This window comes from Corvus brachyrhynchos, unplaced genomic scaffold (genome assembly GCF_000691975.1).
Source record: "Corvus brachyrhynchos isolate BGI_N302 unplaced genomic scaffold, ASM69197v1 scaffold97, whole genome shotgun sequence".
NCBI classification, from domain to species: domain Eukaryota; kingdom Metazoa; phylum Chordata; class Aves; order Passeriformes; family Corvidae; genus Corvus; species Corvus brachyrhynchos.
The window spans coordinates 6,223,070-6,236,850 of NW_008239758.1; the positions used below are offsets into that span (position 1 = coordinate 6,223,070).

The window sequence follows — 13,781 nt, forward strand, 5'->3', positions numbered from 1 at the left end:
AATTCAGCTAGGGGCAAGCCATGGTCATTAGTTGGGCCACTAGACAGCAGGGTTGAGTTATAGCTTGCCATGACAGTACCCTAAATAACTGTTAGCAGGAAATATTATCTTACATTACAGAAACAATTACAAGAGTTAACCATTTGGAAAAGAAAATCATGCTGCTGAAGAACTGCCATTCAGCCACCATAGCTCACATTCCTCAGATTAAAATAGAAATTTCAAAGGGAAAAGAAGAGAAATCAATCCAAGTTTATGTCCAAGTAATGCAACATGTTTTCAGGGTAGCACACACCAAAACATATGCATATTTGTGTTGCTGATTTGCACAAACTCATTCCTGCAGGATGAACATCATAATTGAAAATGAGAGCACAAATGGCCACTTAAATGCCTAAACCCCAGCTTGAGTAATTGTGCATGCACACACATATCTGTTTTTCTGCATCTTTTCATTCCTGACAGTCTGGATCAAAATGGTTTCTATTAACATTATAGATGTATTTACATGCACAGAATACTATATCATTTGGACCTCAGAGTTTTTGGCAAACCTCAAAGCAAACTCCTTATTTAGGTTTACCTGCGGTTCAAGCAAGAATTAGCAATGACAGAGTTGTACATGCCCCACAGCTAGTTTGTGGAGGATTAAATATGTACCCATCTGAGACTGCACGTAAAACTATGGTTTTGGAGCTGCCACATGTGTTTGTCAGAGATTAATAAAATACTCAGGGAAAAACACAAAACAGAAGGGGTTTGATTGCACCTAAGTGATTTCTTTTCTGTGCCTTGTAGCATCTGCTGCAGACCTGGTTGCCACAACTTCTACCCAATGGCCTAAAACCAGAAACACACAACATTGACAAGCAATGGGTCCATCAGTTAAGACAGAGCCAAGTCCAAAGGGGTGACAGTAAACAGTGCCTGAAATAAAGCAGGTGCTCTGTTATGGCACTTTGAGACCAAAGATATAACAAAAAAACCTCTGCAATCAGTCCACACTGTCAGAACAGATACACATCAGTTAAAACAAGGAGAGGTATGAATGCTGTCAATGATACACTCCTAGTGAGCCCCAAAATTGTGTGGGATCTGGTGCTCCAGCTGGATCCTTACAAATCTATGGGGCTTGATGGGATTCATCTGAGAATCTTCAAAGGGCTGCCGATATTATTGGAAAATCCTTCTCAATGATTTTCGAGCAGTCTTGGGAATCTGGAAAGGTCCCAGATGACTGGAAGCTGCCAAATGTTGTCTCAATTATCAAGAAGGGCAAGAAGGAGGACCCCAGTAACTACAGGGCTGTCAGTGTCACCAGTTTGGGTCGGATATTAGGAAAAGGTTCTTCACCCAGAGGGTGGCTGGACACCAGAACAGGCTCCCCAGGGCAGTGGTCACAGCACCAGCCTGAGAGAGTTCAAGAAGCATTTGGACAATACTCTCAGGCACATGATGTGACTCTTGGCGTGCCCTGTACAGGCCCAGGAGCTGGACTCAATGATCCTTGTGGGTCCCTTCCAACTTGGCATATTCTCTTATTCTGTCATAAATAAAAGCCTTCAGCTGGGTTTTTTTGTTTTCATGAGAAATTGTGTAATGAAAATATACACTTGAAGTATTTCTACTGTTTACAGCAAAAGAGCCTTTTTCTTAATATTCTCCTTTTTATTTACTTTCCCAGCTGTATTGCTGTTATGAGCCTGAAAGCTGAAAGCCATTGATATGGACACTATTTGATTTTTGAACAGACTGCATGCTGGATGGGATTACAGCCCATTCAGAGCTATCTAAAGATAGAGAAGTAGCACAGTTCAAGGGTGCCCTCACCTGCATGTCAGAGAAAGAGACAGAAATTATTGTGACTTAAAACACTTTGCTGTTCTCTGCCTGAAACCCAGCATGTGCACAAAACCAGACAACAAAGTTATTCAAAAGCAAACTCTCTTTTTTGTAATATGCATGTTCTGGAGGGGAAAACAACTGTTCTCCCACTGTCCTTGGATTGCCATGCCCAGCCTCCACATGAGTTTATAGCAGGAAACTTGACAGGTAAATCTGCAGACTTTGGTTTGGCTATTCCATGCAGATGGTTCAACCCACAAAGTGTCAAGCTGCCTTTCCAGAGATCTCAGTCTAACCCCAAGGATGTTATTTTTGTCATCTAAAAATATCCATGAGAAACATAGCTTAGTCTTAATCTCCCATAGCTGCTTCTACTTCATGTTCAGACCTTGTGTCAATATGCTGCTCTCACAGAGGTAATCCAGACCTGCTTTGCCTTTATATCCATCTAAGCACAGAATTCACTGCTACTCAAACAAGGTGCTAGAGATTTCAATTATATAGACCAAGATCTATTAGAAAATTGGATGGGAGACCACCAACTTTTTTTTCACATCACTGGAGCAATGACTTAAAGTCATGATAGTGCACTGTAGAAGTGACTGATTAGTGCAATAAACTACATGGCTACATAAAGCCTCCTTCCCTGGTTCTTCTCATTTCTGAATGGTATTAAAATAGTTTATGAGTGTTCAGCTGCTTTGCACTTTACACCCTCTTATGTGCCATAACTGTTAGAGGGAAGACAGAAAAATCATCCCTTTTTAAATCTTTGCCTTTTGTTTTTATGCTAATGACCTTTTGTTATCTAGCAGACAATGAATACAGGAAACAGCCCTCAAGAAGTAAGTTTTCATTAATGTCATTCCTGTTACTGCTGGAAGAAGACACCACAGACCAGAGCTAGAACTGAGAACCAAACTTCTGCTTTAGGCAGTGCTCCATGAGAGCCAGGGTCCCTGGGAGGACTGGTACATCCCTCTCCTTCAAAAGCTGAGCTTATGAGCATTTTGGGAGAAAAATGGGGCAACATGGGAAACAGAGAAGGAAATTACTACTAGGGATGCTGTCATGGGATGCATCTGAAAAGAGTTCTTGCACTCACACCTGGTTATTGCCTGGTAACTCAAAAAAAACCCAACAAAACAGCATTACATGAAGATAAGATATGACCTAATTATGGATTGTTATGTGTGTGTATTTAGCAATAATCCTTTTTCCTATTTGCATTCAGTAATATATACACAGTAGAATATGGCAGTCCTTCTCCAACTAAGAGTCCTTAAGTCTTTGCCTTTTATGGCAGACAAACGAAAGCAATCAAAAAGGTGAATAAGGATCTAGACTATATCACTCACTTCCACTTCTCTGAGTTCTGCTTCCCCAGACACTGAAGGATCCTGTGGGATATAATGCAACATATGACCATTTTATATAAGGGCACATCCACTGGTGAAATTCAATAAGCCAGTTGTAAAACACTATGGAAATGTTTCTCACTTATACACGACTCTGAATACAGCATAATTTCCAAAGGATTTTACATCATAAATCATCCCTATTTCCATGCAGAAAAATACCAGCAGAGTTATCTGAGAGTCCGTACCCAGGTTATGGCATCATGGAGGTAGGATGTGTTCAAACACCAACTTCAGAGCTGTGCAGTGTGCACAGACCCAAGGTGCACCATCACTGGAGCTCTCTTCCCTTCTAGTGTCACCCCCTGCTTCTTTATTTTCTCCCCTCAGCTCCAACCTGAGCTATACAACTTCAAAAGCCCTTCAGTTTTTCTACCCCTTCAAGACTCAGAGATACTTCACAGCATTAAAACTGTGCTGCACCTTTTTCCTGACTCGCAGCAGTGCTGCCCATTAGGTTGCAGAAAAGGTTTTGATTTCTCACTCTCTCATTGCGATATTGACTCAATTTTCTGGTTTTTTGATGCTTCTGTGGGACACTCAGCTAGGTTTATAAAATTAGGATGGCAATTTGCTGAAACCACTGGAGCAAATTTGGCCCGTGTAATTACCCAATTGCATGTGCAATCACACGAACCATGTGCACAGGTAAACAATTCAACTTCAGCTGGACCTCTGTAGGTACATTTTTGCACAGCAATTTTGAAAACATAAGCTCTCAAATGAAGCTTATTTTTGTAGATAAGGCTCTTCATCACTTTTCTACAAACACCATTTCTGCTTGCCAGTCTGTTTCCACAACCCAAGGTTATTTTACATCCCCTCTCCTATCACAGCACTTCACCAGCTTTTAATGCTACATTTGAATAACAGATTCCAAAGAGAGAGAAGGGAAAAAGTGAGAGAGAAATAAATAAAAATGTTAAAGAACACATTAGTCAAAACAAAAAGCTAACCCAGGATAGAATTTTTCTAAAGAAAACTCATGGAAAATGAGCTTTATACTTGCAAACATAAGCTCCTGATTTTTTTGTTGTTGTTGTTCATAAGCCTTCAAAAATTTCAGTGCATATTTCACAAAAAAAAAAAATTATGTGTTTTAATACTTAAAAGGGACAAAATAGCCATATAAAATGTGAAATGTCACTTGGAACTCCAGGGATGTCCAGTTTTCATGGCAAAAGAAATACTGCCTGATTTATTACACAGGGTAATAGATGAAGGTATATTACAAGAGACAATAACCTTCATTCCCAGGCAATTTCAGCTTTCCAGGTAGTGGGGATATTGCAGTAAAGTATTGGACATTCTTCATTGCTTCTATAAAAATGAAGTTTTTACAGTTTCATTTTGTGGACTTCTCTTTTCCCATCCTATGAATAACAACTCCATCTCTGCATCTGTAGCTTCCAACAGGCTTTAAGTCAGGTAAACAGACTTGATTTTGAGATGGGTGACCAAAAGAGTCCCCTTTACTTGTGATATTAGCTCAACTCCAAAATATTCAGCTCTGATATCAGTGTTTGATGTCTGCCACAACCAGCTATGAGGTACTATCCAAGTTCAGCAGCAATTATGTCTCAGCGTAGATTTGCTTATGCAGCCACCTGGGCCAGGGTTTGCAGATATCTCCTGTAAATCCCAAGAAGGTATAAAGAGACTCCAGATTTTTAATACATTTCCCCAATTCCTGCACTGATGACACTGAGATATCCCCTCACAAACCTTCATCAGGTGGTTGTGGAAGTCACTGCAGCAGGACACCTTCCCTGTGCCAGAATGTAATCCTGAGGAGGAGCTGCAACTACAAAGCTCAGAGCTCCATGAAGTGACCAGGGTTGAGATGCTGGGTCAGACCTCATGGGAGCCAACAGCCCAGTGGGAGTGGTGGGAATCCTCTCCATTCCCACCAATCCTGCTGCACAGCCTGTGGCACTAATGCACCAGGCCCTAACAAGGGACCAGCTGCTCCTTGCCTGTCTCTCCACAGAGCCCAGCATGGGCACAATTGTGATGGGAATAATACACCACAATTGGGACTCAAATAAGCATAATAACAAACAAAAGGGATAATGACACACAATCAAGCTAACAAGAATTATAATATAATTCAATCATCTCATTAACTTTACTAAAAGCTGGCTTTGTACACCAGTCTCCTGGCTCCTGGAAATGTCTTCAAAGGAGTGCACATATCTGATTACAAACTCACATCATCAGTCAGGCAAACAGACATGAATGCAGAACAAAGGGATTCCTTTCTGAGCCTGTGGAACAACCTGTTCATATCTAATATTCATGCTAACTTGAAAATGCAAGGTAGAACCTAACCGAAATAATTCCCAAGGCTAGAAGCTGAAGTGTTTAGTAGTCCAAGACAGTAACATCACTGAGCCCACACCCAGGGACTTTTGTACTAAAATCTCCAGGTGACCTTGCATCACCAGCATTAATTGTATAGGAAAGAGCAAAGGGACACACACACAGCTAATTGGGTACCTTTACTGAGCTTACAGAGGCTGCACATGCCTTGGCAATTGGCAACTGGGAGACCGATGAAATGCACTGGATCCTTCCAGTTTTTAATATGGCCATTAACTAATTAGATTTCATGACCATTTAGAAGACAGATGATATTGCAATCTCCATTCTATTAGCAAGAACAATATGGTGCTTCCATAAGAAACCTACCAACAGGAGAATGAGGCCTCAGAATTTAAAAAAAAAAAAAACAAACAACTTAGATCCTGTCCATGCCACACTTTTTAGTCAAAAAGCAGCAGTTGTGTTGGTCAGTTATTAGGCTGGACACTGTCACAAGCAGTTCTAAGCAATAAATTGTGTTCCCTCTCTGGCTCAAACTCCTGGAAGCACATGGGATATGTTGAAGACAAAAGGAATTGTAGCAAAGCACCCAACATTTCAGCTGTACAGCTTCTGAGAAACAAAAGCACCAAGCAATAAAGCCAACCACTGAGACAAGGCTGGTGCTGAGTCCCACAGAAAATGATATCACACAGGCTCCTGTTTTAGAGGCTCAGGCACACTATAAATTAGGTGAGGGTGTTAAAACAACAGCTGGCTGCTAATTAGTCACAGCCCCCCTCAGCAGGGTATCAGCAAAGTGGCAGAGAACATCTCGAGTAAATTAAATTTTAAAAAATCCTCCTGCAATCACTCCCCTGACAGACCCTTCCTTCATCTCCCCTCTCAGCTTTTTATTTATTGTAATTACTTTAGTAATAAGATTTGTTTCCTTGTTATTATATATATTACCATGCAGGGGCAACAACAACAACAACTACAAAAAATAATAGCTGGGAAGAGTTATGTAGTTTATTTATCTCCTTGGCTGTTATTGGGCCATTGGGTGGAGAGAGCGATGAGGAGGTGGGGGCCTGGGAAAAGCAGTAAATAGAAAAGAAAGCATATTCCTCAGGAGCAGAGACATATGGGGGCATATTTACGAAGGAGGAAACACTGACAATGAGTGAATAGAGCTAATAACTCAGGGGGCCCAGCAGCTCTGGCTGATAAAGGAAGGAATAAACAATTCTGCACTGGAAGTGCTGTCAGAAGGGAGAGTCCTGGGGTGCAGCTGTCTGCAGGGGGATGTTTATCACAGAAGGAGAGCCAAGGATGGGCTGTCACATCAGCACGGCACAAAGGGCCTTGGATGAAACTGGGGCACCTCCCAGAGCAGAGAGGAACTCAGACGAGTGTGTGGTGCAGGGCCAGACACCATTTCTGGCTCCACCAAGGAACAATTCTCAGAGATGAGAGCTAAGAAATACTGCAGCTCATATTTTATCTCATGCTGTGCAGGCACTGGCCACATTTGCTACCCTAAGCTCTCAGATCCATCACTGCCCTCTCAGTGGAAGGCAACAGAAGCAACACCTGAGGCACCAAAGCAGCAAAGAGATGTAAAAATTTCTGCTCCACTTGAGGAAAATTAGCCCACATTTCATATTCACTTCCCAGAGCCACCAAATATTCCAGGATAGATGTTCACAGAACTTACATCTTTGTCATCTCTGAGGTCTTCAGGAAAGCACCAGTGCACACAAACCTGCCCCCTTAGAGTGTGCATCTCAGAGCACAGCCAGTGTATGTGATGGTTGAGTCTTTCCCAATTTACAAAATGTTCTTTTTTTTCCAGGTATGCCTTGCCTTCCACATATGCCTAACCAACTACTTTTGGCAGGGTAGTGACAATTTAGGTGCAGAACTTCTGAAAAAAACGTGGGGACAGACTCATACAGCGTCTGCCAAAGAGCAGCACATCACTCCTGTAGCACCTCTCTCCTAGAGAGAGATTGCATTAATTCAAAACCACTCCTTTCCCAGCCTTCTCACATCTCTGCACTATCCTTAGAGAAACACACACATCATAGGTTAACCAGTCTGGAGAGAGCCTTTGGAGTGTGTTTGCAGAGTGCATGGCACCAATTTAGAATTAAACTTCCCTTTCAATCCTCTGACCACAGACAAGCAATAAAGAGAAGGAGCGATGTCTGCAGTTGTACAGCTTTGTGTGACACCACCTCAAGATTTAGTCCTTGAGGATGCAGTTCTGCATCATAAACCGACGCCTTAGACCAGCCATTAGCTTTTTTTTTCCAATCCCTGATCCTTTCTGCCTCTTATTGCCCAGAGAACACAATGTCTCCAATTCAGGAGAGCAAGCATTAATACAGGAGAGAAAAAGGTCATTTATACAAATAGTGTGTTTGGGTATAGAGACAAATGTGCTTCTTCTCCTCCTCTTAAGATCATCTTTCCAAACAGAAAGGACCAGGTTCCAAAGGTTAAGTGGGAGCACACTCCTTTTTTCCTTTGTAGTTTTTGAGAGTGTGCAGAGGAAAACTGTTCTAGAAGGGATTTTAGAGGGCATTTCTCCCTCTTCATTTCACTAATTGTCAAAAAACTGAAGCTTTTCTCTGATAGGTTTGAGGAGGTAATGAACAAAGCCCCTAAGTAAATAAGGAACAGAGTAAATTAAAGGGAGGGTACATCAGTGGAGAGACAGAAAACCCAGCATCTCACCTGCCTTACCTTGGAGAGGCAAAGCTTACTCAGCCTGTGTTGTGGGAGAGCAGGTGCAGGAGAGAACAGGATGTTTTTAAACCATATCAAGAATAATCCATGGCTATAATCCAAAATAAAAATCAGGACTTCCTCTACCTGGTTGCTACTATGGTTACCCCACAGCTTTAAAGAAATCATGAGGCTTCCAACACATTTCCTTTATCAAAAAAAGACTCACCAGCTCCCATCTCCACTCATTGGTTCATTAATTTATAAAATGCATCCATTTCTTTTGAATGAAAAGCCTTGATTCAACAGGAGGGAAGAGTGAGAAAAGGGAAGCAGATGAAAAGAAAAAGGAAACATTAAAAGCAAGTAAAGGAAGAGGAAGGAGGTGGCAGTGCTTACACACCCACACACGCTCTTACACACTACCAGTAAACCTGAGGCCCAGAACAAAAACATTTCTTTTAATATAGGAGGAACCAAGGCTACTAAAAACCAGACATATAAAGAAACAAGAAGAGTATGTGGGCCACAGGAGGCTTCACAAGAGAGATGTCTTTAATTTAAGGCATAAAGGAATGAATTACTGCCCCCTCCATGCCTCATGATCAGTAAAGGAACCATGGCCAAGTCCCTGTTCCCCTGGTCCCATCCCACATTTGAGGTTTACTAAACTTTTAATTCATCACCAGATTTAACTACAGTTCAAGCTCATCTGCACCACAGAACAGTAAACACCCTCCTGTGTGACACAGGCCTGGGCCATACCCTTCATTCAGGTGTCACCAAGAGCCACATTCTCCCTCCTGAAGGTCCCTTCTCTGCTACACTGACTCCTGACAGCTGGAGGAAAAGCTCGGGCACTCCCTCCAGTCTTGCATCTGACGGAAAATTTAACGAAGTGTAGTGAGAGGAAGAAAATAAGGGGGCGGAAGCCACAATTGTTTTTCTTGTTCCTTCTGTCTGCGAGGATCAAGAAAGTATTTGGTGCCAACAGAGGCACCAAGATGGGGCAGTACCCATCTATTCTGAACAGTCCTCCCAGACTTCTGGCAGACCCAGGCCCTGGGGAGCTCAGCAGCCCAAAAGCTGTGACTTCACAGACTAGAGACTGTCAGAAAGACCCAAGGTGCTCCCTGGTGAATCTCTCACCCCAAACCCAAGTTTAAAACCCAACTCAACGCAGCTATTGCTCAGGATTGCTTTTCTGCTCCTGCAACACTCAATCTGCACAGCCCAACCCCAAAGGAGGTGAGGGAACGTAGCTTAAGAAAAGGTCCTCTATGCTTCGCTGTGTTCCAGTGCTTGTTTAAGCCCATCTTTCAGCTTTGACATTTGTCCTGTGCTCCACTGCAATGAGCCAGGGGACACAGCTGTGGCAAACCCTGCAAGACCCCATTACCAGGTCAAGACACACAAGTCAGCACCCACTGGTGGGATGTGATCATGATGTCCTTCCCGTCCATCAGGCAGAACCAACAGTTATTAACTCACTGCCACTCCACAAACACCCAAAGTGAACAAATCCCACTGTCTGCAAGAGAAGGAGATTTATTTTCCAAAAAAGTGCAAGCCTGCCTTACCTTTGTGCACTCTTCAAGGTTTCACACAGCAATATTGATTTCATCTCAGCATATTACGAGCAGAGTTGCACCTTTTCCAGTCATGTACAGGGAGAGGGAAGTTAGTGTGGGTGGATAGGGAGGGTATAAGGTAAAGAATGCAAAAGAAATCAATATTTTTCCAAGATCAGATTCAGTATCTCTTAGGAAACATGTGGGAAAGAAGATTGAAAAGAAGGTGGGAGAAGGAAGAAGCTTCACTATACAGAAATATTTCTATGAAAATTAAGAAATCCTTACTCATCCTCCTCCCACCAGGCTATACAAAGCATTAATTACAGCCAGTTTTTGCAAAGCATATCTGCCTTGCAGCTGTAATCTGCCCTGCCTTATTGATAACCTCCATTTATCAATAAAGATCCTGTTTCTCCAGCACCACTAACACTCCTTCCAGGCAATTGAGAGATCGTAAGGCCACTGACAGATGCAGGACAGCACACCATGCCATGTCTCAGAGTCACATATTCCATACAGAACTGATAACAGGATGAATAAAACACAAGGCAAAGGGAATTATCCCAGCACCAACACTGAAGATGAGACCTGCCGGGTGCACAGACAAGCCCCAGAACAAGCACACGTCACAACTCACTTGCCATTGATGACTCCATCAGGATTAAGCATGGGCACAATCTTGAAGATGAAGCATTTCCTCAGGAGCTCAGCAATGGGATCAGTGCTCACGAGGAACTCCAGGGTCCCCTTCATCACCCAGCTGGCATTGCTCTCACCAGGGTGAACACGGGCTGTGAGGAACACGTAAGGACGATTGCCTGCAAAACAAAGCAAAAACACCCCTAAACTGAACAGGGCTTTTCTTTGAATAATATCTTTGCAAGTGGATTTTATTCCTTTTGAATTTAGATAACAATCCAAAATGGATTCTGAGGAAAACACATTCCCCCTAGACAGTCTAGATATTTTCTCAAGGTGCTAATTGATCACAGATTTGGACCTCAGAACCAGCACAGAGCCTGTTTCATCCCTATCCCTCTGTTTGTTTATTCTGTGATACCATACAGATATTTACTTTCCATTGTAGAGCATTCTGCAGGTACAGGTTACTGCCTCTCCAAAGAGCTTTACCATACTTTCTAGCAATTATTGAAAGCTTGATCCCATTAAATTTCACTAAGGTTTAAAAGGCTGCAAGAAATTATTTCATTTTCTAAGGTCCTGCTCCACTTTCAGTATTTCACCATTAACAATTCAGAACTTTCTAAATGTCTAAGCAGATTTGCCCACCCATAAGGGCTCCAAGGACATGCAAGCTGCCTGATCTCTGGAAATAATGTGTTGTAGGGTCAAAATCATAATTAATTGAACTAAACTGATATAATTAAGGAAACTGCACTAATACGTTCACCAGAGCTGCAGAGGCTGAGCACTCAAACTTAGCCATTATTTCACAACCATAAAACAAAAGGTAGAAAAAACAATGCACATAGCTAAGGCAGGCTGTTTCTTTTGGTGGAATGACATTTTCAGTTTTATGTAATATAGATGCTTACTCAGATTAGAAAGGCTGATTTTCAGAAGTTGCAGCTAGAAAAGTTCATCTGTTTCTAGCACTACTTTCATGCATGGAAACATAAGCTGTGGCAATTTGGGGTAGGGAAGAGGTTTCGGGGGCTGCTTTAAAAAAAAAATCAATTTTTTACTAAACAGTTCATCAATAATCTCTACTGAACCTATTTCAAAATAGACTTGCAACTTAACAGCAAAAGTTGCCTTGTTATCAGATATGTTATTTGCTGTTCCTGTGAAAAACCACTAAACACATTTGGTCTAGTTACAAGCCTCCAAAAACTCTCAGCATACATATGCTTAGAAAAGACCAAGTTTGACAGCAGATTCTTTGAAGATCCCATCTGTGCTGAGCACACTTCAGGGATGGGCCAAGGAAACAGGAGAAGGCAGAAGGAGACACCTGCCAGGCACAGAAAATAAAAGGAAAGGAGAAAGCAATTATCTGTCTTAAAATGATCCTTTTGTGAGCATTCACTATCACAAGTCAACCTGACAGATTTACTTCAGTGGAAAGTTTTATCTGTCAGGGCATCACAGCCATGCCAGGGCAGGTTTGTCCTGCTCGATCAGACAACGTCAGAGCTCAGCCTCTATTCCCTTCATGAACTGAAGGGCCCCAACTGACAGGACAGGGAGAGACAACAGGACAGAAAGCAAAACCAAAGGCATCAGCTGAATGCCCTTGTAAACAAAAGCTGAATTAGCAATTTAGCCCTTGTCCTTAGCTCCCAAAGCCATCCTTCAGCTTCCAAATGCTTTACAAATCATTAATTAATCATAGTAAAACCAGGAGGTAGAACACCGTCCCCAAAAATAGAGATGGTATTAAAGAGCTGTTTAGCTGACCAAGAAAAGGCTGTGTCAGAGCTGGGAATACAAGTGCAGTTTCTCATTTCACATTCAAACAAGGAATAAGCACTAATTTTTCTCCTTAACTATATATTCTGCATAGTTCTGTTCAGTATACACCTTACAGCACAATTTAGTTACATCATACAGGGACACACTCAGATTAGGAAATAATTCCCCCTCCACACCTCCCTCCTGAGCAGTTGGTGGGCACTAGAAGAGTGAATTGCACTCCCAGCTCAAAGAGCTCATCCAGAGCAATCATGTTCTGGTCCAGTAAAGCAACTGGGACTCTGTTTCCCACATATCAGGCTTTTATCATTCTTATACCTCACCATACTGGGGGAGGGGGGGGAGGGGGGGGTAGTACATTTTCATCAACATGTACATAAGTGCCTTAGGCACTTACGGACTGCAAAAGACTCCTTTAGCTCCTGAAGAACCAGACATTCTGATTTTTTTCCCCCAAAATTAGAGTACACTAGTTCTATTCTTTTCCAGCTAATTGTGCATTACTATCTACCTTAGTAATGCTTTATAATAGCAACAAACAAAAGCTGGAGTTCACAAAGACATCAGCTGCATTTTGCCATTTCCAAGCATTTTCTCCTTTCTCCCATCACCATGAGTTAGTGCTGCTCTGCAGGCTCATTGCTGAGCTAAACTTATGGGGCTGTGCAGTTATAGCTGGGAATGAGGCTCCTGAGGACTTCTAATGGACAACAGCTGTAAATAGCACAGAGCAAAATAAAACATGCTCTCTTTTGCAATTGATGAATACAGCTTTAACAACTCTTACCTCTTCTGTATATTGGGAGAGAGTTCAGCATCTTAATTGAGGGGTTCATTCCTCAGTCAAAATAAGAAAAATAAAAGAAAATAAAATAAAAACCAAAAAAAGCCCAACCTCCAAACAACGGCTTTCTCATGTCAGAAACCCAGGACGATTTGCCATAATTCTGCTAATTGCAATAGCATGGAGTTGGCAGAGACCTGAGTTCTGCTGTTTCTCTCAAGGCTCATCAAAGTCAAGCTTGTCTTACTTAGACTAAGTGTTGGAAAAGCTCCTGGAGTCTCCAGATGTTGAACCCCAGGAAACATGAGGAAAAAAAGAGCCCCGAGGTGACTTACACTGTTTCCCTGTGGGTGAAAATGGAGGGCCCCACAGCCTGCAGGTCCAGCCAAAGAAATCTCTCTGTTCCAGTGAAAGTCTCCTTTGAAAGATCCCCTCCTGCCACGCACATCCGCAGCTCTGACATCCCACCCACAGGAGAGTCATAAGGAAGGTTTGTACAAGCAAGGAAACCACAGAGCTTGTTAACTGCCTGTTCCCTTCACAGGAGCCATCACAACCAAATCCCACATCCAAATGCTGCTCCCCCAGAGTGCTGCCAGCGAGAAAACTAATGAAGCAGCAAATAGAGCGAAGAGCTGATGACATGCCCATAAAACTTGCTACCCTTGAAACACCTGGAAAACA

The 13,781-nt window shown here is 42.3% G+C and overlaps 1 protein-coding gene across 2 annotated transcripts in view; it reads right to left on the reverse strand.

Moving 5' to 3' along the window:
* Window positions 1-13,781, reverse strand: part of AGBL1 (ATP/GTP binding protein like 1) — a 273,439-nt gene that overhangs the window by 158,151 nt on the left and 101,507 nt on the right. For both annotated transcript variants that reach the window (XM_017742726.1, XM_017742725.1), the window contains exon 18: window positions 10,515-10,695. In XM_017742726.1, the coding sequence (XP_017598215.1) occupies window positions 10,515-10,695 (181 nt within the window). The remainder of the gene's footprint in view (window positions 1-10,514; window positions 10,696-13,781) is intronic.